The following is a 24,228-nucleotide window of genomic DNA, read 5'->3' as shown; positions in this document are numbered from 1 at the left end:
TTGGAAAAGTCAGGTAGCACTTTTATTTAATGAAAAATATTACCAAGTGACAAAAGAAAAGCTAAAATCTATAGAAATCCATAGCACAGAAAAATTTAGCTTGAAAGCAAGGAAGACACCATATTTATGCTGCTGATGCTGTTTCTGATAACAGAAAATGTTATTTTTCCTATTACAGTAGGATGGATCCGACTCTAGAAAATCAAAACTGAATTCCACATTTCCTACAGGGAAACAGTTACAGCACGTCCTTAAACTTCCTGTAACTGGAACCTACTGTATTTTTTCCTATCACCATAATCAGAATCTTATTTTAGTACTATTTTCTCTCTCCTCACGGGCTGGACAACCATGGCCTGCTCCTTATCAGTCCTAGGCACGTGGCCACTCTTTCTGCCCTCATCTTGTCTCTTTGCAGTAAGAATTCACTCATCCTCTTTAGCTGCAGTGGACACATCTACTCCCAAAAGTCTCCTGTAACACGCCATGCAATTTCCCAACAAACATTTCAGGGGATAAAAGGAAAGCTTGCATTTCCTCAAATGTTTATTCAGAAATGTCACATATTCACCCAGCTTTGATGAAACCAGCAGGATCTAGAATTAAAGTATCAGTTCATCAAAAAAAACCCCAAAAAACCAAAAAACCTGAAAGATTCTAATTCATAAATATGCAAGGATATGAGATGACACCATGCAGCTCAGAGCACTGAAGCTCCAGATGGGGGAGAAGAGGAAACTCTGGGGCAAGTCACATCCATGTAAAGTCTCAGAGGATCTGAGGTTCAATAGATTATGCTGATTTCAGCTCTTAAACAGCAGTGATTTACTCACCTGCCACCCAGTTCATGTGCTTGAAAGCAAGGAGACAAAGAGGTGTGGGCACGATATGTCCTCACTGTCTTACATTTGGAGGGAGGAATGACATGTGGCTTAAAGCCACCTCAGCATTTTTTGCTCTTTGTGCCAGCAGTTCTAAGGACCCCATACCAGCATGTTTGTCCTTGCCTTTGGGGGCTGTCCCAGCAGCCAGAAATTAAAATAGAGCATGTTTGTACCTTAGCTTTGCACCTACTTTTTAGTCCAGGGGTCAGCTTGTTACAGCAATTACTGGAGAGATGAACATTATTATTATTATTATTTCACATGGCTCAATGCAGAGCTCAAAAACCCTTTTGTAATGAATTGTTAGGTTTTGAGATCAACCTGTGAGCACAGCTACAGTTAAGGGATGCCCTAGGCTTTATTGTCTCTGGTGCAGTGGTGGTGGTCTGCACAGGGCCTGTGGGTTACAGGGTATGCTTCCTGGCTTGCTTCCTGGTTTTTCAGCTGCCAAACTATACTATAACAAGCTAAAAATACATTAAATATTTTCCTTTCCTAATATTACCTTACCACGTAAGCAATAGTTGGACTTGCCACTAGGATGTTATCTGATAACTGAGGGGAGGGAGGCAGGCGAGCCCGAACAGGGGGTGAGACATTGGAGAGAGGCTGCTTCAGTGACTGTGACCAGGAGGAGAGGCTGTTATGTTTCTATTTAGGTGGGTGATGAAAACATTTCTAAATCCCTGCTTTAACCCATCTCTGACCACGTTCCCCAGCACGAGTGATCCTCAACACAAAACCCTGAGCTTGTGCAAAATCTCTCCTGCCCCATGCTGTGGTATTCAAGAAGAGTTGGGTGGTCAAGTGAAGACCATGCATGGGGAGTCTAACAGAGCTGGCTGGAGTGTGCTCTGTCCTACTCCTGTGCTGTGCCATCAGAAAAATTCTTTAGCAGGTGACCTGGGCCCTGGGGTGTTGCATGTGGAGCTGGCATGGGGGAGAGTCAACAAAGAAGAAGAGATTCCTCTGCTGGACGCCCTTCTGATTCTGTTTTGAGGATGGGCAGCCCCAACAGCCAACCCAACCACTGCTTCCCTGCATCTGGAGAAGAACACACCATCCCCAGGCAGATTCAAGATCTGGAAGGAAGTTTTGGGGCTGATGTCAAGCTTGAATGCGAGAGGCTTGAATGTGAGAATCTGCTACACAGGGCAGGCATTTGGTTTTGATTGTTTAACTTTGCTGGCGTCACATTTGAACACCATTTTGAATTATTTATTTTCTTGCATATACATTGGAATAAAATAAAAAAAAGTATCAGGCTGGTGCCTTGATATCTCTTTCTCAGTGATCACTGTTTTTAACTAGAAATAGCTGCACTAAAGTGAATGGGAAAGACCTACCACTGCAAAAAGCAAAATAGCAACATGGCCTGAAACTAGAGATGAAAGCCCTACTTAACAAACAAGATATGCAAAGGGCAGAAGCTATGAAAAGACACAGCATGAACACTTGGCCTATCCAATAATTCCTCCCAGATTCTTACCAGCAGAAAGTGTCTCCAGCGAGGCCACTGGGTTTTGAAATCAAGGTAGCATGACCCCAAAGGGAGACACATTCTTAGTCTCCTAAAGCTTCCAGAGGGCAAACCCCCCCTTCCCCTTGTGTTTGCACACAAATGGCAAATGTAAACTGTAAATGGAGAACAATGTGTCTGACATGGTTGAGCATTTCCTCAGCCTTTCTGTGCTCTCTTCACATTTAACTCATGCTATGTACTTGGGCTGGTTTGCCCAACCTACAGTCCTTCCTTCTCCTCCTTCTAGCTCTTAGGACTCCAGTTCTGGGGAGACCAGGGAACCCAAGCAGTTCCATTGCATCTCATAAGGCATGGCTTACCCACTGTTCCCATCCACCTCTGCTCTGTGTCCTCTCACTTCAGCCAAGAGCTCAACAATGTGTGTGACAACCCCATTCCAGTCGCTGGACACACAGCAAAGTGCATATGCATTTCTTTTGCTGCTTTTATGCCCTCTTCTCCTGCTCTTTCTACAGGTCTTTGCAACCTCTTTGTTTGCTCACCTTGCTGCTTCTGCATGGTGGTGAAATCTTCAAAGGTGAGAGTGCGCACGGGGGGCCTCCAGAAGGCATAGGTCTCCATGATGGCCTCCAGCCCCGTCCTGTGGAAAGGAAAGGAAACAAGGAGTGAATAAGAACATCAGTCAGCTGGGGAATACAGGCACTGAGGAAAGAAGGCTCTGACCAGCTTGGCAGGCTGCCAGTGGCCACTGAAAGGTCACCTTGGCATCTGTGAATTCCTCAAGTGAGCCTTCCTGCACAGGTGCTGACCACGAGAGTAAAATGAAATTTCCCCAGCCCAGGATTTCAAAAGCTCCTAACAGTCTCTCAATGCCTTTTTCCTTTCTAGCAAGAATCTCAAGCCTTCTGTCTGCTTTTCAGGGGACACACAATTTTCAGCTCCTCAAGGCATACTTAATTTTTCATTGAGTGGCCCTCCACACTTTTTGGATGTAACCCGTCATGCAAATAAAGGAGGCCTGGGATTCAGTCTATGGAATCAGAGAGATTTTGAGAATTGCCTTTCCCTGTCACTTCACAGTGCTGGACACTGTTCCCAAGTGCTCCGAGAAGCCATTGAAAAGGGAATCTTCTTGGTTTTGGACTTTTACTAGAAATGCATAAAATGCTCTTTCTAAAAGATCAGTGTTATATCTGCTTTGGGTCCCTAACTCACCACAAAGACATATCAAAGAGAAAAAGACAGAAACTGAGTGAGAATTTTTCTTTTTGAAGGGCTCGGGTCTCAGATTTGTTCTTGTTGTCACCACAAACTCCTAGCTCTGCTGGAAGTCTCTTAGCACCATGGGCTCAGTGAGGACATAGGAGTATTATCAAATCCACTGGAGTTCCTTCCCAGGAAAAGTTCTCCTCAGTGGAAGTTGCACACCATTCTGTTCCCCATTCCTCACCTTCCCCTGTCTGTTTTCCCACAGTAGGTTACAGCCCTTGCACTGACTGAATACCAGTAGAGATTCTTCATCAAATGTGAGAACATATCCCCTTTCAATGCAAAAGGCACAACATCCCCAGAGCCTCTCATCAGATGTTGAGCTGACACTGGAGCTGCCTTTTGCTTCTGAAAATGTCTTTCTGCACGTGCCTCCACTCACTCAGTTAACTTTCCAAAGTCTCCCCGGAAGCTTGGATGCTTTAAATACATTGGAGTTGGCAAACCAAACTCTGTATTTTAAGAGGAGGTTTAGAAGAGAGGTTGTTGCATGGTGTTTATTAGCTGCTAAGCTGTTAGAAGTAGAAACAGAAGACATCTCTGCATAGCAGTCTCACACTAGTGCTGAGCACATTACAACAAAACTATTTGGTTAATACAGTGGCCTCTGCCAGCTCATGGAGCTCAGAGGCAACAAGGCAGGGCAGAATTTGAACCCATCAGCTAATCTGGGCTCTTTGTGCAAAAGCTGCCCTTTGAGTACCAGTACCACCCCCAGGATTTCCTCTGCTCCCTGTGTGTGAAAGTCACACATGTTCAGACTCCATCTGCTTCTCGACACACACAGCCAGGAAGAGAATGCAGCCTACTGAAACGATCCCCAGCCCAAACACTGAGGGAAGACTTTCTGGTTCTGTATATCCAGGGGGCATAAAATGCCCTGAGCAAGTTGCAATGCAACCAGACCTGCTGTTGAAAGGACCTGCCTTGGTGATTAGGACCACGTCATATAACAGAAATGCAGACTGAAAGTTCCAGCTGTGCTACTCCAGCTGCTCTGTGTCTGCCACAGGATCGTATGGGGAAGCAGGGAGGCCAGCTTACTGGAATCGGTGGGCACACAGGCTGGCTCAGTCATCAGATCCCCAGGTACACAACCCCACTCTGCACCAGCACTGGGCTTCTAGCTCTGGTCTCACAACTCCCTTCCAGTAAAATCCTGTCCCTAATGAGAGGTGGCTCATGGAGACACTAAAAGCAGACTAAAGCTATTACCCCAGCCCCTCCCTGGAGCCTACATCATTATCAGCTCAGCAATTGACTCATGATTCAAAGTTTCTAGTTCTCCATCCAACACTTTCCCCTGTAACAATACAGTTCTCACAGGCACCATGTAATTTCTACTTCTAAAAGAAAAGGGAAAAAAAAAGAGAATAGCCAGGCCATAATAAAAAGAATAAATAATTAATCAGTTAATCAGGAATAATATACTTCTTTCAAGGATTGGACCTGACTGTGTCCGTGAGCTGATAGAGGGTAAATGGCAGCACTGGGAGTGCCAGAGCAGCTTGTAAAGCTGCTCTATTCCTGCCCTGTGTGTCAGGGAAAGGAAAGATGCCAACACCAACAGGGACCTACCTCCTCCTGCTCCAGGGGAGCAGTTCTACAACAGCCCCCTTGCTGTGAACACAGCTCCTGTCACCCTTCCCTTTCCACATTGTGAGTGCTGGCAGCAGCACTGTGGCCTAGCCCTGCCATGCCAAGGCCAGCGTGGTGTCACAGGTACCTGAAGAATAAATGTCAAACTCCACAGCTGGCTCTTCCTACCCCAAATGTGAGTCCTTTACTCCCCACAAGTTTGCATGTGTTGAACATGTGTATAAAACATCCTCTCTGAGCATGTGGGTGACAGAGCTCAAACTTACGTCCACTTCTCCTACGCACACATTCAAGCCTCTAGATACTAGACCAACCTTTTTTCCAGTTCATTTGTGGGTTTCTTTTTTTTTTTTTCTTTTTCTTTTTTTTATCTTTGGTTTCTGTTTTTTGGAGCCCTTTTTCTCCGTGCAAAAAAAATGTTGTAGGTGTTTTTGAAATAGCTTCTAAGCAGAACACATCCTTACTGAATTTTCACATCTTTCCAGGTGTCAGAGAAGATCCATGAGACAGCAGCTTTGCATGCTAACCTGCTAGACACCTACCACAGTACATATGGAGTCTTGCATTAGAAAAATATGCAGTCATGCTAAAAACAGCTCTTGGTGAGAAAGCACACCACCTTTGTGTACTGATTTTACAACCCTATCCCCAGCCTTTCTTCTGTCTGTGATGCATTCCTATTTTTGAAAGAAAATGTTTAGGTGATGAGGTGGGAATCAAGAAATTTAACCCCTGTCAATCAAATAATAATATGTCTCTCCCATAGCAGTTTATGACATTGGTGTGCTCTGCTAGTCAGCAGAAAAACTGGAGTGCCATTGTGTGCGTGTTCCACACACTAACACGGAAAAGAATCCCCACCTGGCCAATGAAGAGACATTTTGGGACAATAATAAATGCTGACCAAAAAAATAATTGTTTTCAGCATTTCTGAAATGTCAGGAAATTTGGAGAGCCTTTCCTGAGGGTTGCTGGTACCAAGTGTGCTGAACAGTATCCATGTGGCATCTACTTTCTCTTCCAAAGAACCGCACTGAAAAATTAACTTCAAACTATCTATCAGGTCATAAACCCTTCCCTCTCACACCATCTTTATGAAGGAAGTAAAAAAAAAAAGTATCAGAAGAGGTCTCACTGCCAGCATTTTTTTAATAAGGTCAGTCCTTTAAAAGGTATCCAAAATTTGCCCTCTCTTTTTCATTCATTCTTTTATTTTTAGTACTATAAAATTTTAATAATAGGCAATAAATGAAACAGTTCCATTGTCTGAAAAATGAAACGAGCTATCTGTGCACCTCCATAATCCATCCCATATGGCTGGTCTTGCCATTCCCACTGCACATAGGATTCAGGACATCATTTCATTGTTTGCTGGGGAAGCCAAACAATTGGCTCCAAGTGCTCTCCTGGCTCTCTTATCCTAGACAAAAGCTCAAAGCGCATTTCCAACACAAACAACTTTTATTCACCTCAGCTGCCCACATCTGAAAGGAAAGTGCTGTTTTTCCTTCAGCCTAGGGGTTTTTTCTTCCATCCCCCTGTTGAGTTTCCTGACTGTTGCCCCTTCTGGCTTCCTCTTGGATAAGGAGCTCCTGCAAGCATCCCACTGTCAGATGAACTTTACCCAGTCTCTAAAAATAATCTCTGTGGCATTAAACCTGCACCCTCACCACCAAAACATTTGGCTAGCTGAGTTCCATATGTCAAAAACTGGTTTCTCAATCTCTTGAAGTTCAGGAAAGCAACCAAGTAATAGCCTGCCTTATTCATACATTATGTGAGTATCCCCTCACCACCAGGAAACTTTCAACATCAGGAACTTCTCTTGTTGCATTTCTACAAATATTTCATATGCTTTTGTGAAAAGTGAAAAAGGCCCAAAAATCAGGTAATGGGAATCTCTAATAAACAGGATCTAAGACTTGGCCTTCAAACACATGCTACCTCTGCAATCCAGCAAGGCTGATGGTGAGATTCCTGAACACCATTACTTAACATTGAGTGCTCCAAGACTGCAAAACATCAGCAAGCTGCTGGGCTGTTCCCATCTTTCCCTCTGAAACACCTCAGTGCTCCTCCTCCTAGCTCAAAGACTGAGGCAGTAAGGTCTGGAGAGAGACACTCATGAAAATAACTGAAAGAGATCCAAGAGAGTATCTGGGTAAAGATTTCTCCCCCATATGTGTACAGTCAGTCACATCATGATGGGTGTCCCCAGAGTAGCAGGGTTTTAGCAGTCTCTTGCAGATGAAGGGAGACCACAGTCATAAGGAAATAAAGCGGGAGGCTGCAAGCTGGTGGAAGTGAAAGGGATGAAATGGAAGCTTGTTTAAAAAACAACAGTCACCTCCATAATTTCTGCAGCAGGAGACAAGTGTGAAGCACTAACAATAAATAAGTGGAGGAAAAATATCCATTTCCATTTAATGGAAGAGCCTCAACATAAAGCAGAAAGGAAATGTCCTAGGAAAGAAGCGGCTTAAGAATCCCTTTTTTTTCACCATGATTTGCTTTTTCCCTGGGAGTTCTTTCCTCCATCATTTTCTGGCAAACTCTAACCATGGCTCTGAGTTAGTATCCAATGTCACTGGAATAGGATGTCCTAGAGCTGCCTCAGAATTCTGTGTCTCTTGCTACTTCCATACCTTTGTTTTTAATTTTTTTCTTTTAAGACCTTTTACATAACCTCTTGACCATATACCACTCACTTGCCTGATTCACAAATGGCCCTTCTTCAAATTACCCATTTCTGTTGCAAAGGAGACCTACATTTCCAGTGGGACCTTCTCCAGCCACAGTCTGATGCGCTGCAGTTGACCGAAGCTGTGTGGGAAGGACGTGGGAAGTTGCAGAGTATCACAATTGTTTTTTGATCCTAATGAGATTACAAATTCACAAGGGAGAGAAAAGCCATCCAACACAGTTTAGAAAACTCCCATTTGGAGAGTCCTTTCCATACACAGCTTGGACTTCAATGCCTTCCTCCCTCCTATGGGAATATCTGTGTATGTGTCCTGTGGGAAGGAGGCAGCTGAGCATTCGTGTCCTCCCCTAGCTGACAACAGCAGTGCAACTGCAGGCAGACCCCTGCTTGTGAGGCAGGCGCCTGACTGCTATATATGCTTGCAAATACCTTTGCCTGTTTTTTTCTTCCTAAAGCCTCAGGCTGCTCCCTTTGATGTGTAATACCTTAAAGATTTTAATTCCTCTTTACATCAGCAGAGAGCCTTACTGAGCCCTCCCCACAGCTGCAGCCGTGTAGCAATTTCCTGCCCTTTCTTAAATCAATGAGCTACAAAGATCAGTAATTCCCAACCTTTTCAGGAAACTGTCCAAATTCACTGAGCTAGGACCTTATTAATGCCTTCCACATTAATATAGCCCACCATGTACCTGGAACTGCATCAATCCCTCTCCCAAACCCAGCCCCCAGCGCAGCTGTATCTGTGCACACAGGGAAGGTCTCATACCCAGGACACACACTGCTTTCCCCACACAGCAGAGGGGGAGCAGAAAAACAGTCACATATGCCTCAAGGAGAGCTGATGATCACAGCGGGGATTAAATGAGAGTGGCAACATCTTTACGCCTAACTTCAGTAAGATGAGAGCAGAGGGGCTGAGCTCAGAAGTCTCTAGGTCAGTTAAATGTCTTCTTTGTGATCATGGAGAGTGAACCACTAAAGAGAGTGGTGGAGAACACAGGGCAGTTGCCCATTCATGAGCAGTGACCTTACCAAACCTCCTCACGAAGGAGACAGCAGTCCTGGTAAACACACACAACAGGAGCATGCAAGTAAAACTGAATTACAGTGCCCATGGGGACAGCAAATGAGGGCTATGCACACAACTTTTGCTCTGGTCTGCACACTCAGAGCTTTGCTTTACAGCCCCAGGCTTCTTGTAACGTAGTCATATATGTCTAATTGTATAATTAAGGTTTAAAGCCTTTGTTACACTGATTTAAAGGATACCTACATCATTTAGATCTGAAATATTTAGATCTGCACATCCTGCTGCAGGATTCATGACGGCAGAAAAAGCTGAAATATTTTTTGAATTTTCTTACTCTTTTTTGATAACTCTAATGTCTTTTTCTAATACAATGGGAGGATTGATTAAAGCTCCATTTTAACTACTCTGCTGTTAAAATATAATTTCTTCTAAACAATATTTAAGGTGTTCTACTTAATTTTTCTATAAAAATCATGACAAAATTAAGCAACACAGTCAAAGTGAAACAGTTGGACATTGCTGGAGAAAAATTTAAATTATCTGAAACTAGAATATTTCTGCACTTTTATCCTGCACACCTACGGGAAACTAGTTTTTTCTTCTAACATAAAGCAAGCATTTGCACTCCAAGTTTTGTCACTTCCTGTGAAAATTAAAGTTTAAAAATGCCCTTCAGCCAACCTACCTGTAATAAAGAATAGTTATTCTTTATTTACAAATTTTATAAATATAAATTATTTATAAATTTATCTCTGTTCTTTGCTTTAATAAAAAAAGATATTGCCTTTCTCAACCTCAGACATATGCCCTGTGCACTCATCAGGGAAAGGAGGAAAGAGATCAGCGAGGAAACACAAACAAGCTTCTGTTACCTGTTTCTCCCAGAATCTCTGAAACCTTTGGCAAAGGGGTTTCTGTCAATTTTTAATCTGGTGATCTAAAAAGGAAGAAAAAGAGAATTAGTTGATATCTTCAACTCTTTTTCTTTGAACAAATGAAAAATATGGATTGTTACCATTCTTGCCCAAACCACCTTTACAATGATCTTTCATACTTATTTCCCCAGACCTCTGTTAGATTTGCCCTTCCATTATCCATGAACAGATAACCTGCTTATAAAAAATGGCACTGGAGACAGAAATTGTGGTGGCATTAGGAAACTTAGCACAGTGCTGGGGCTGAGAATCTGCTCCTGAAGGAGAAGCACACCAGGAGCTGAAATTTTTCAGTGGCCATGTGATTTGGGAAGCAGGCGCACTGCTCAAATTTGGCTGCTATCTGAGTTATCTCAGCCTCAACACAGCAGATATCCAGCAGCTGGATGCAACTCATGAACCTTCAAACAACGCTGAAGAGAGAAGGCCAAGCAAAACACAGGCTACAGCCCCCAAAGATGTCAGGTGGCCACCCAGTCACACAGACAAGTTGTTCTAGTCAGCGTCTGAGTAATCCTCGAGAGTTTTCTGGTCTGGAAATTACATTTTTTTTCATTTTTGGGGTTTTTTTCCTCCTGTAAATAAAGGAGGTAACAGCCAGACTGAGTGCTTTGGAGGAATCTTCCTTCGTGCTTTATTTTAAAGCAGGAATTCCATGTTGGTAAATATGGAGTATAACACTGGGATTTTGACCTTGCAGCCTGTGGTATTATATACTCCCTGTTGGCTATTCCACAACCTGGTGTAGCACAACAGCTTCCCTCTGCCAGCCTCAGCTTGTCCTAGAGATTCTATGTTGGAATGAAAGGAGAGTGAGATCTCCAGATCCTACCAAATTTGAGGTGGTTTTGCTGAAACTGCTCAAAAGGGACTAGTTTAATACAGTCTGATCTGAAGGGGATTTGCAGGTGTTTTGCTTCTGTCAGAACCAAGCCCTTACTCTGGATATTAACCTCAGATCTGGAATGCAGCTCCTATTTTTGCAGAAGCTTAATTTGTGAACTTAATTTCCGCTAGCCTGACTTTGCAGCTGTCCTGGGACTTGTGTGTACAGAGACAGATATGTTCTGTGGAGGATGGAATTACAGCAGAGGGAATCCCTGTGGTGGATTTGCTAACATTTTACAATTGTTTCCAGAGACGCTTCCCCCAGTAAGGCAAAGCTCTGCAGCCACTGGAGGGCATGCAGGCAGATTCAGGGGATTTAAATTTGGTTTTAATGAAAAGGTTTCTCCAGCCCACCAGAATCTCCTTACTGGTATTATAAAAATGTGATTGTGTCCCCCATATTTTTTTTTTTAACAAAATCCCCAAACATTTGGAATTCAGAGAAACAGAAATGTCAGCATTTCTTTACAGTGAGGTGGCTTATCATGCTAAGGGATCCCTATTTTAGCATCTCTCTCCCTGTGTAATTATAAGTTTGGTCATTAAGGAAGAATGACAGGCTTATTTCCTGACATTTCTTCTCCTTTCCCTATCCTCTCTCCTTGTCTGATCCCCAGTTAAGATTTGTGGAGTATCTGCATTCAGGCACGGGGGACAGGAAATTTCCCATACTGCAATGATAGCAAACCCACCAGTGTGTTGCAATATTTTTGATCCATTTTTGGATTGCTATTTAAGTCAGCTCGAGGGGACCAGAATGAGGAAAAAAGTTGGGAGTCATGGGAAGAAAAAGAGGCAGTCTTGGGAACACTGTTTGCACATGTGCTCTCTTACATGTTGCAAAATAAAAAAAACTCTATAACATTTCAGTAAATTGTTAGAATTCACAATTGTTAAAAATGGTTTAATATCGCAATCTGCTTTAAGTTGATTTAATATGGGTCTTTCCTTCAGTCCATAAATGCTAAATAAAGTCTAGCTTAAGAAAAGGGTATATCACAAACAAAGTCAAGGTCCCTAGAGAAAGAATCCTGCTGCAGCAACATATTTTCCTTATGGTATCTAAATTCAATACTAAGTGTCATCACTGGGAACTATGCAAGACCCAAATCAAACACAAATTATCATAAAATCACAGAATGGTTTGGTTGGAAGGAACCACAAAGATCATCTTGTTCAAACCCACCTGCCATGAACAGGGACACCTTCCACCAGGCCAGGTTGCTCAAAGTCCCATCCAGCCTGGCCTTGAACACTTCCAGGGATGGGACACCCACAGCTTCTCTAGGCAACATGTACCAGTGCCTCATCATCATCACAGTAAAGAATTCCTTCTTAATATCTAGTCTAAACCTTCTTTCTTCCAGTTTGAAACCATTCCTCCTTATCCTGTCGCTACGTGCCCTTGTAAAAGGTCTCTCCATCTTTTTTGTAGGCTCCCTTCTGGTACTGGAAAGCTGCAGTTAGGTCACCCCAAAGCCTTCTCTACTGATCCTTACTTACAGTGGGAAGCATTTGCTTACCCAGTCATCCTGCTGTCCATCCTCTGATGAGGTATGAGAAGAGATGACTCTTTCACTTGAAGACTAAGGCAAAAAGGTTGTTAAGCACCTTGGCCTTCTCATCAGTTGTTACCAGTTTTCCAGCATTGTTTATCAGGGGGAGGTACATCTTCTTCAACCTTCCTTTTCTATTTAACTTACCTGTAGAAGCCCTCCTTGTTGTTCTTTGCAACTTTGCCATGGCCTTCTTCTTCCAAACCCTACCCAGGGTACCTGTCTTTGTTTCCACTGCCTGTCCATTTGTTCCTTTCCTTTTGGTTTGCCCAGCAGGCCTCTACTCTTTTGACTTCCTTGTCTGATTTCTGGCTCCTGGGGGTTGCTAGCTGTTTTCCTGTATGGTCGACTTCCTTAAAGATCTGCCGTCTCTGTTCCTAAGGGCAGGCTCCCAGGAGATGCTATTGACCATCTCCTTGCAGAGCTGGACGTTTACTTTCCTGAATTTCAGGTGTATAACTTAACTCCTTACCTGACCCCTATCCCTCAGGACATTCATGCATGAGAATTTCGCTTTATAGGCAATACATGCATTCAAAGGCTTATTTTGTCAACAAACTGATGAGATTTGGCTTCTTCAAAACTTTTTCCTTCACTACTATAAAAAACCCAACTGCTTTGTCTCTAAGATAACTGATCCAGAATATCTGCACTGCCTTAAAATGATAGTGAGGACAGGATACTCTAGTTTTGTACCATGAGGTAGCAAAGAAATTTGAACACAATGCACCTCTTTACAGTTGATCCTAGTTATTTATTTTACAGTAAAACTACAGCTTTTACATCTTCAAGGTGGTTTCCTGGCTAGATACCTCATGTCTACACAATACCCCAGAGCATGCATTTTCTTTTCTAGCTTGTAAAGTGCAACTTTTCTATGTTTCTCAGAGAAGTTAGTGTCTCAGTCACAAAGAGCACACCAATATTTTTATGAATGCACAACTTAAAAGGAGCGCAAAGGATTTACCTGTTGATTTTGGTAGGCTGTCACTGTGGTGAAAACTGTCTCAGGGAAATTGAAGGTTTTCACCCCATCTCCTGAAGGAACTGGCTTTGTAGGAGAAAGATCACTGCTGAAATCCTTGCGGATGACATGAACACGAGGCTGATACTTATGCATTGAATGTAAGATTATCTGAAAAGAAAACAAAAGGAAAAGGAAATTTTTCCCAAAAAATATTCTATGCAACATCCAGGTGTACAAGAAAGCAGGGATGGAATAAGGACTAATATGGAGGAAATGATCCTTTTCTTACAAGCATGTATGAGACAAAGTTTGTGCTGTGAGCAAAGAGAAAGGTGCTTTATAGGGTCAGGCAACATTTTGAGGAAAAGCACTGAAATAGCAAAAAAACCTCCATAAATCTGGAAGCAGCCACAGACACGTGTGCCCAACAGGACTCAGGAGCATCAAAGCAGTAGCAGCACCCTTTCAAGTCTGAGTGGAGCAAGGCTGGGACAGCAGGCACCAGGATTAACTTCTAACTTACATGGCCTTGATCATCGAGCTCGTTGTTGGTCAGCTTGAGCTTGTCAAAACTGACCACCTGCCTCATCCAGGTGTCTCCAGAAGCCAGGGAGTCAGGGTGGATGTAAACCCTCGGGGGCACCGGGGAGTCAGCGTTGCCAGCCACCATCCACTTGGAGCTGTGATACACGTACCTGAAAGAGGAGGGTAGGTGGCTAAAGGAGATTGTTACTCTCTCACTGCAGGAACACATCCAGGGCTCCCCCTCCCCTGCCACCCTCATGCACCCCAAGCTCTCATTTGCAGTCAGGGGAGAATGTGCTTTATTGCAACCTCCTACCTTCTAAATGAAAGCCAGATTACCCCTGAGCCACTTGTTCAGACTTGAATTCTTATTAAAACCACCTTGCAGTTATTTTCCCTGTAAAACTCTGCCACATGTGCCTTCTCAGTTCCTTAACCCTCTCTGAGCCACAGTAAGAGGCTGTAAAACATGGGTAAACAAAGTAATCTCTGAAAATATTGATAAATATCCTGCAATTTCTGGAAATCTGCATTGTATCTCATACCAGACTTTGGAAAACACATTTGGCTTCGCCCAGAAAGGGCAATATCCAAGGGATTCTGCTAAAACAATTGATAAAAGAGAATTGCTGGTTTGAAATGTTGCAAAACAGGAAATTCCATATAGTGTTACATACACTGGGATTAGAGGGAAAAATCATTTTTTTGTTCCTGATCTAGCCATCCTATATATGCCATAAATTTCTCTACCACAGCTTTGCCTAGACACTTTTTTTTTCCTGCCCTGCAGCTCCTTCCCTCTAAAGCATTTCACAAACAGTTCCACTGACACTTCTGAGTTCTGCCCTGTGCTACCCCTCTTTAGGTCTCTGCTAAGATGTCTCAGTCTTTACCTATAAACAGTGACTCATTTTTTGTATTTTCACAGGAAATGGGGGGAAAAAGAAAAAAAGAGGGGTCTTTTCCTTTCCTGCTAGTTTGTTCTATGTGGCTGTGCAACTTAACAAGGACAGAAACGAAGGGTAAGAAAATAAATGTATTTTCAATGTCAATGTTGTTAAAACGACACTCTTAGAAATAAGAGGAAAAACATCCGAGTATCAAACACTATATTGCTGCTTCCCAGGAAAAGCATTTTCCTGATTAAAATTCTGTACAATTTGGGAGCAAAAATGTAGTATTTAGCATTTGAAGCAGAGGTTCAAGTCTGAATCCTTGAAAAGTGGTTCAAACAAGACTATCTGGAGAAAAGACTTGCTCTCAGGGGTCTTTTAATAAGAATACATAAATAATGTCAGTCTGGAGAGTTTTCTGAGATGCAGAGGTTCATGAGTTTTCCAGAGTATTCTTTAACATCAGAAGCCCATTAATATCAGAGAAATTTCTTCTTCCTGTCTTTAAGTCAGCAGTGGAAAGTTTCTCAGTGACTCCATACTGTAGGTCAGGGATCAATATTCACTGAGGCTGCTATGCTGGACAGTGAGCACTTTTAAAACAGAAATCACCCAGTCCAGTTCAGGCCAGACCTGAGGGGCCTGGCTTAGTTCAGCTGCTCCTTGCCCATTCCTTTCTTGCTGAGGTAGTTTTAGGGGCTGCAGACCCCCATTGGTACCTCCAGTTATTGGTTCCCTCAGAGAGTTGTTACTGATCGTGTCAATCACGAAATGCATGATAGAGATCTCCTCAATTGAAAACTGCTACTTGAAAAGAGAAAGATTTCATTCAAAAAGTACAAGAGATTGTATTAAAACTCTGGGTTTGTGTCTAAAAATTCTGGTCAAGTCAGCTATGTTGGTGTAAATCATCAGGGTCTCCTCCAGCACACCTTTGCAATGGTGGGTGTCATTAAATGGCAGGTGTCATTGACAATAAGTTGCTATGAGATTCCCACCTCTGCCCCTGAAAAGCTTACCTGTATCTCTTGTTATCCACAGGGACAATGTCCATGGCAATATAATACTGCTGGTGGGGATCCAAGCCTGTAATTTTCACCCTCATGGCTGGAAACATTCTCCTGGAAAATTAAGAACAGAAATAATGACGAAAATGGTGAATAAGGAAGCTGAAGAGGTTTCTTGCCCCTCTCTCTGGCACCATAAGCATGCTACTTTACACAGCCCAGTCCTTGGCATGACTCCTCTGGGCTTGGTGTGGGTAGAAAAGACTGTGCTGGCAGTGGTTTGAATATTCAATATTTTTCTCATTTAGAAAAAGGGGTAACACACTAACAACCTGTAAGTAATGATAAAATACTGACAGTCGAGCACTCTGTTCCCAGTTCGTAGCAGACAGTTCTGCTACGCTTCACACAAATCATCCTCTCTAAGGTTTTTTTAGGATGGGCAGTGTGCCTTTTACCTTGTGTTTTTCCCACTGGCCATACACTTGTAACCCTTCTCTCATATCCCATTAAATGCTGGATCATTTTAGTTCTCTTTTTTTTTAGAATACCACATTTCAGTATAGAGTTTGAAAACATTCAGGTAATATTTAAAGCAAATACATCATCCTGAAAGATCCTCTCATTCTCATGTTTATAGTTACTTAAGAAAAAACATTCCCCAAATTAATCTGCTTATTAGGAATGCATTTCATATTCAATAGAAACACTGGCATTATTGTCACGGTTTCCTCGAAGTCCTGGTAGTGTTTTGTGCAATCTTTTTAATAGATGTTGTCTTTTCTAAGCCATATGATCCAGATCTATCTTTTCTCCTGATAGACAAGGTATGGAACTCTACACTAATGAGAAGTAATTCCCAGCCTTTTTCTTCTTGTCTGAGCACAAGTTAAGCTCTGCTAAGCACAGTCACTGTTGTGGAAGTGTTTGTAGCTAGGCAATTATTTCAGAAGAAAATAGACCAGAACAATTTCAACCTTTAAGCATGTTGGTGTTAGTATGCCTATGGCCTAATTTCTCTTTCTTAAAAATTTTATGATGGCCAGTAGACCAATTTCTATTCTACACCTCCCTCAAAGAGCATGCTGAGGGAATTACTTATGCCATATTATATTTGCAACTAATGTGGTATTTTTACACCGTCATAAAATCCAAGGAGCTGAACTGAATGAGGTGCAGAAGGACTCTAGCAACACCGGAATCAGAGCAGAGCGCTGAAAGAAACCCTGCATTGTTTCACTGACTGTTAACTCAGACCCGAGCTCTAGCCGAGTGGCTTCTCAGCCTTTATCTGAGAAAAACTTAAGCTGAGGTCCTATAGGATGGTGTTAACTGAATGACTTCTGCCTAGAAAATACAGAGCTTTGGTAGGAGAAACCCCAAAAAGTACTGGATGCTTATGCAAAATCATATTCTGCTTTCTGATAAGTAGACATATCCTTGCAGGAGGGAAGCATGCGGATGGAGGGAGGATATTAAAGGGCAATTTAAAATCACAATGCCAAAATAGTAGGAAAGTGTACAAGAAATGTTTCTAGGAGCCATCCCTACAAACCATCATGACACTTTCCCTTCTATTTAGTGAGAAGAAGTGAAATGGCAGAGAAAAAGATATAGTTCTCCTTTCAACATTTCTGTTTCTCAAAGTATTGCTAGTGAATGCAGCAGGAGGAGGAAGAAAGCAGGAAAGATTGTGTCAACATCTCCAGAAGTATCTCTCAAACTTTGCACGACAGGGATGTGATCATGAGAATCTATTTCATTCTTTCCCAGCCAAGCCACACATAGCCACTTGCAGAAGAGGGTTCGAAGGAGTAGGAAGTTGATGCTCAGCCTTTGCCCCTACCCACAGCTCTTTTATTTCAGCCCACACTGAGAAGATAAGATCTGACTGACCTATTAGTAACTGCATCTGCTTTGGAAAAGGGCATTTATCGTGGGGGGTGGGGAGAGCACCACCCCGCAGCTGCCACAGCACAGCTAACCCAAGTTATGAGAGACATAAAACTGTCAGAAAAATCGTCTGCAGAAACCCTTCAAGGAGAGAGCGATTTGTGCAACTGATGGTGTGAGTTTGCTAGTAGAATGACTGGGGGGGAGGTGAGGAAGGAATAATGGATTAGTCTTCGATGGCTTGAGGGCATTACCTTGTTTCTGCCACAATGGCTCATTAAATCTGCCAAGCCAAATGGGTACAGGATGTGGCATTTTACAGTCCAGCTCTCTTTAATTAGAGAGAGGTGGCTTGGGAGCAGCTAAAGAGGCAGGTCATGTTTCAGAGGTTGATGAAAAACTCAGGATTAAATCAGAGTCTTTTTGGGTCTAAGTCTGCACACTCTGTTGGGAAAATTGAATGCACTGTGTGTCCCAAGAAGCTCTCTCCAAATCTTCAGCCCCGTGTAAAGTTGCAGTATAGCCTGTGGGGTTGTTTGCTTATGAAATACCTTGTAAAAGATTACCACAGACCATTCAGCAGGCTTAGAGGCTAATCTCTAAAATGATCGGAGAGAGCTCAGCTGATCCCAGTACTTTCTCTAAGGTTTAAGTGTACCTTTAAAGTTTTGTAAATTATTACTGTTTTTCTTTTTTCTGTGGGTAGAAAACTAACTGAGGTTCCTTTTCCATAAAGATGTGGCTGGAACTGTCACAGCAGGTCTCCAGCAGCACTGCTGTGTGGAAAAAGGGAAATGGAAAAGGCAAACAGTGGACACTTAGGGATGTGCTCGTGTATAATCCTGGTAAAGTCCCTGTTTTCTGCATTTCCTCTTGGCCGGCTCTTGGTTGCCCAGAGGCACCAGTCTTATAGAAAACAAGAGGCTCATAGGTTTGGAAGTAATTCAGGCCATTTGGATATGGTTGTGTTAATAAACAGTCAAGAATCTTTCATCTAGATAGGTGTCAGCTTCATAGTCAACAGCTACGGGCACAAAGGCTGTCTGTTTTCATAGGGAACATGTGATGACATCTGATATATTTTAGTAGGAGGTTTTATATCAGCATCAGTTTGGGATGATCAAGTTATTTATATGTTAGCTTTACCACTCAGCAGGAAAACAGTCTTCCTAAACTTAGACTATGAACTTAAACACAGTACCCTTTTAGGGGAAATATGATGTGATATGAAATAAGTTACTACTACTGCTTTAGGATCACTTAGAACTGTTTTTAAAAGCATTTTAGTAACAGCTATGTGCCTCAGTCACCTCAATTTCTGTTTTCTTCCATAATGAGATTGAAGTTTATGAACATCAAATGTGAAGAAAGCTAATGATAGATAAATATCTCTAGAACTTGGTTAAAAAGTATTTGCCAGTGCAGGAGTGTACTCATATTAAGAATCATGTTGGGGAACTTTCAACAAAAAAATTGGTTGGGTTGTGGCAGCTAGCAGTATATCTTTTGGTGGTGGTATTTAAGATTTTCTTTTAAAATATAGTTTAATTTTACTTCGAGAAAACTGGTCATAGGCGGAGGATCACAGGTATATCCCCAAAATGGATTTTTTTTCACATTAGAAAAAAGCTTCAGATTCTTACCCTTAAGTTAGGAACATAGATAAGAGTAGACTTGTATAAGGGTGACATCTAGTAAATTCAAAGCCTAAAATGAAGGGATGTACTCTTCAATTGTAGCAAAAGAAAATGTGTCTCTTTCAGTGATAAGCAGAGCAGTCATTACCCAGACATAAAAAAAAAAAAATCCAGTTGAGAAACTTTGCAAAATAATCTGATTTAGGTCTGCAGATTAACTATGCACAGTGTTTACAATGTGCGTGAGTTTACCGGGCAACCTGGAGTTAACCTTGTTATTTCATATCTCATATTTCCCTGCATTTAAGAGTGATGCCAAATGTACATTTCTGTAGAGAAACAAATGTGGTAAGGAGTGAAGGAAAGGAAGGCAAGACAAGGAAATGAAAGGCAGTGGAGAAATGCCCTTCTGTTTCCCTCTGCAGCATGAGATCATGTAGAGATGTATGTTTTGAGAGGAAAAGCTGAGGTCAGGGCTTGGTAGCAAATGGATTTATTGTTTATGAAGGAGAGGGAGACCAACAGATCTTCTCAGTTGCTCTCAAAGGGGGCATTCTACTGGAAGCTGGAGCAAGCTTATCTGGCCCATGAGGCCAGGAACTCTAAAAAGCAGTTTGATAGCTGTAGCCTGCCAGGCCTTGCTCTGAGAAGTCCTCTCCATGGACCCCTTCAGCATCAACAGAGCTTGATTACAAAATCTCTGCTGCTCTCTCTAACTGAGGAGCATTTTTGGACCCACCCTTCTTTCCAGTGAAAAGAAAAAATAACACCTGGTAATGTGTACAGCCCCAAGTGCATGCTACAAACACCTCAGACTCATGATTTCAGCGATGCAAAGACTGCAGGCTAAGTACCATTTAACCTCTCAGGAGGCACAGAGAAGTCAGGAGAGGACAAGGTCGCCTGTTTCACTCACTGATGGCTTTTTCCAGTCTTACTCTCGATCCTGGCTATCAGCATTTTGGTTTGAGCCATCCTGCAGCACATGATAACTGTGGTATGACAGATGAGGTCATTTCCCCCATTGTTGAGACGAGATCCAGGCTCTGTTAAGGCAGAACCTGTGTTGCCAGAACGATACCTCTTGGACATGCTGGTATTCATGGTAGCACCCATAAAACCACCTCCATAAACAGTAGGCAGCCATTCCCTTCCAGAGGACTCCAAGCACTCCCTATAGTGTATTCCCCCAGGAGTAAGTGCACATTTTTTCCCACTTTGGGCAGCACTTCTATGCATCTGTTAACAAACAGATTTATCCCTGCAGCTCAGGTGACCATGGACATTAGATAGGGATTGTAGGGATGTGGAAAAGGTTTCAAATTCCTCCACCGATGCTGCCAATATGATCACTTTTAGTAAAGGAGAGTAGAGAAAAAGAGTTAAAAATTATTTTAGGACTGGTTGTTGAAATCAGTATGACCTGGGGCTGAAGATGAATTAATTTATTTTGTACAGAGTCCAAGGTTGCCTTTCAAACAAAAAGGAGATAAAGGTAAATTGCAGATTTGAATGACTGCAGCTGACAGCCATTTTCATCTTTTAGACAAGGAACAAAGGAGGCTTGTTATAAGCATCTGATCAAAATCTAAATAAAAATGTTTCAGTGGAAAGGAAAAAGGAAGAGTTGTAAGAGGACTGGAGTAAGTTAAAGAGGAAAAAAAAGACATCTATAAACACAGCATCAAGGAAAGAAAAACAGCAAAGAACTGAGAGTGAGTAAAAGTGAGTGAGAGTAGGAGTCTGAAAGTCAAAAAGTGCAGTGTGCCTGACATAGGCAGAAATATGTTTGAAATGAGAACGTAGTTTAGAAATTAGCATTACACAGCGAGAGCAGAGAGACATTGTGGGGACATGCAGGAACCAGGCAGTGCTTTACAAGTCATAGAAAATTAAGGAGCAGCTGTATAGGCAACTGAGTCTGTAATTATAATGGCTTTCAAAACAAGAGGGCCTTATGGGACTCAGGGTTTCCAAAGACAAAGCAACAAGAGCAAAATCTTCTGTGAGGAAGGAAGCAGATGCGAATTACACTTTGTGTCTCTTGCAATTTGAATAAGTAGTAAGAAATCTTCAGGGAATAACACTAGTGCTGTTATTTATGCCAGAAATAATAAAATCTAATCTCTGGAATGCATCATATATCATGCATCCCATATGGAGAAACAGGATGGTTAGACTCAGTTCTCACCCATCACAGACACATCTTCTCTGAGAGAAAACTGTTTAACCTGTTGAACTGTTCAGCCATTTAATTTGCCAATTCTATCACACCTGTAAGGACCATCCTCAATAAATAGGTGTTATTACTGAAAGAAACTGCCCAGCTCTTCATTATGCTCATTATGATTAACCTACAAATGTAGTCAACAGAAAAAGAAAAAACAGCAGCCCTCCAATATTGTTAACATCACATCTGGAGAAGAACATCATCAAGCAGAAAAAAACCACATCTGTTTAGTAATTACATAGATTTTCTGTGGACAGTGATGTGACAGTTGGCCATCAGTACTCAAATAATTCCAAGCATTTCAAGGAGAAAGAATATTATTTCAGAATATAATGAATATATTATTTGCACAGGAAGTTATGATTCTATTGTGATACATGGTCTTCTGTAAGTGAAAGAATTATTCACACTGGAGCTTGTAAGATGTCAGAAAGGTCGCATACTTCATTCAGAAAAGTGTGAGCTGCCAAGATCGTCTTCATACCACTAAGTTCCAGACATTTTTGTTTGAAATGGTGGGCATAGAGATTTTTATTCTGCTTTTAAGTCTATCTAGTCCATATATCATCAGATAATTAATTATACTTAGTCTAACAGGTAATAATGTATTATTTTAAGTTTCTGAAGCAGCATGGTCCAGGCACCAGGACGATAAACTCAGAAAGAAGGAGGTTGGTTCTTCCAGTGCCATATTTAATGATGCTGGACAGATCACTTGATCTGCTCAGGTCTCAGTGTCACCACCTATAAAAAGAGGACTGTAATGATTTTCTCTGCTTCTCTGCTTTAACATTTCCAGAGAAGAGGTGTTGCACAATAGCAAGTGATATCATTCCTGTTACTTTGCCTCTTCCATTTGAGGCAAAAGGTCAAAACCAGCAGCCTGCTCTGTACTGATGAAAAATTCTTCCTTTGCCACTGAAATCTAAAACTGGAAGCTAATCTGGCTCTGATAATATTTTTCATGGATCATCTGGGTTCTTTGTCCAGCATAACTTTCCTTGAATTTTCTGGACTTTCTGGGGCTAGAAAGCAATAACACTCACTTCACAAGCATATAAAACAACAAGTCGAACTGTTTTGGCAAATTCTGAGAGCACAGATAAGAAACAACGCTGTAAACAATAGAGCACCGTGGGATTTCCCCAAAATTTGGGTGAAATGTCGCTGCTGCATCTCTGCGGCACAGTCGGGACAGCTCCCGGGTCGCTCCCGGTGTTTGCCGCCTTGGCGGGCTCTGTCCGTGGTGCTGACGCCCTCCTTCTCCACTTCAATCGGAATTAAAACCTCATTAGGTGGAGGAAAGAAACGCCCTGCTAGTGCAAACGTGCCTAAAAATCCTAGTTAGGATTGTAGAAATGTACAAGTACCTCTAGGTTGTGTTTTGGGAAACAGACCCCTTGCCATTTTTAAATAGTAGTCAGCAGTGAAGAGCTTCCCCTTGGCTAACCTATCATGGTGAGGTTTGCCTTTTTAAAAAATCTGGCTAATCAGTGGCTCTTTCTAACCTCAGCTGCCGTGGTACCACTGCAATAGCAAAGGAAAGCATTAGGCTTGCACATCTTTTATACAGGAAGTCATTTACACTGCATCTATTTAGAGCTGCAGGAAGACATTCATTCGATGCAAAGGTGACTTCGAATTTCACTATATTTGAGATTAAATCAATAAGTTCATGAAGTGCTATGGAAACTTGAAAGGAAACTCAAATGGCTGGCCCCCAAATTCCTAGCTCATCTTAAATTCAGTTCAGCCAACAGTACAATGATTGTTTCCTGATTTGTTTGCTCAAAGGAACAGCTATCCCCAATGGTTTCCTGCAGCTGCCAGTTCTCCTTTGGAGCCACTTATTCAAACAGTCATATGAAACAACTTTACTTGTCTTTAGAAAGCTAATGGGAGACACAGCTGAGAAACTCGGACAGCTATTTGATTTTTCATGCATGTTTATCCATTTGGATTATCAAGAAGGAGAAAAAAATCTTTCTTAAAAAAAAAAAAAAACAGTTAAAATAAAAATGTGCTTGTTTGGTTATGATTTCTTTTGTAACTAGACAGAAAGCCAGAGATGTCTTACCTGCCTGCTTTCGTGATGATCATCTCTGTCCCAATGTCATGAAATCTTTTCCAGAGGTCCGCACACTGCAGCTCTACCTGGATCTCTTCCATGGATGAAGGTGGAGGAGGCTGAGGGCCTGAGCCACCAGATGTTAGGTCAGAATGGGAGCCAAATGAGCAGGATGTCCTTTCTGCCAGCACCTCTGTGTCCGACCCAGTGCTCTGTTCTGAGTCTGCAAAGTAAAAAAGCCAGGTAAGACCCTTCAGTTCTACCTACTGTGAAGCCTAAGAGGAAAGTCACCACAGGAAGTGCTAAGGAATAGTACAGTGGCCTTTTATATGGCATATATGTGTATGGGGTTTTGTGATTTACAGCCTGATTTGGGGCTTTGAGTTTCTAACATGATATCTGTCTGCTTTTGTAAAATTTTTTAAAACAGCTGAAAAAAAAGACTCTAAACATAAAATATAAATAGTAGCAGCAATGGCAGGATTACAAAATATAGATGAAAAACAGAAATGAAAAATATTAATTCAACCTGTTGTTTCAAGCTAAGATAAGATGGGCTTACTGGAAAACTACATTCCATTTAATTGAATATTCTCCTACAGTACTATTAAAGAGTTGGTTATTTTTAAACACCACAGTATTTTATTCCCTTTAATATTT

General features: G+C 42.0%; 1 protein-coding gene across 1 annotated transcript in view; it reads right to left on the bottom strand.

Moving 5' to 3' along the window:
- The window catches only part of TBX15 (T-box transcription factor 15), a 90,679-nt gene that overhangs the window by 12,688 nt on the left and 53,763 nt on the right, over positions 1-24,228 (bottom strand). The window contains exons 2-7 of the mRNA XM_058849973.1: positions 23,578-23,791; positions 15,753-15,854; positions 13,839-14,010; positions 13,316-13,483; positions 9,842-9,906; positions 2,910-3,007 (exon numbers count right to left, since the gene is read on the bottom strand). Of these exons, the coding sequence (XP_058705956.1) occupies positions 2,910-3,007; positions 9,842-9,906; positions 13,316-13,483; positions 13,839-14,010; positions 15,753-15,854; positions 23,578-23,791 (819 nt within the window). The remainder of the gene's footprint in view (positions 1-2,909; positions 3,008-9,841; positions 9,907-13,315; positions 13,484-13,838; positions 14,011-15,752; positions 15,855-23,577; positions 23,792-24,228) is intronic.

Source organism: Poecile atricapillus, chromosome 1 (assembly GCF_030490865.1).
Source record: "Poecile atricapillus isolate bPoeAtr1 chromosome 1, bPoeAtr1.hap1, whole genome shotgun sequence".
Taxonomy (NCBI): Eukaryota; Metazoa; Chordata; class Aves; order Passeriformes; family Paridae; genus Poecile; species Poecile atricapillus.
The sequence above is the reverse complement of the archived record's forward strand: the minus strand, read 5'-3'. Positions and strand labels throughout refer to the sequence as shown.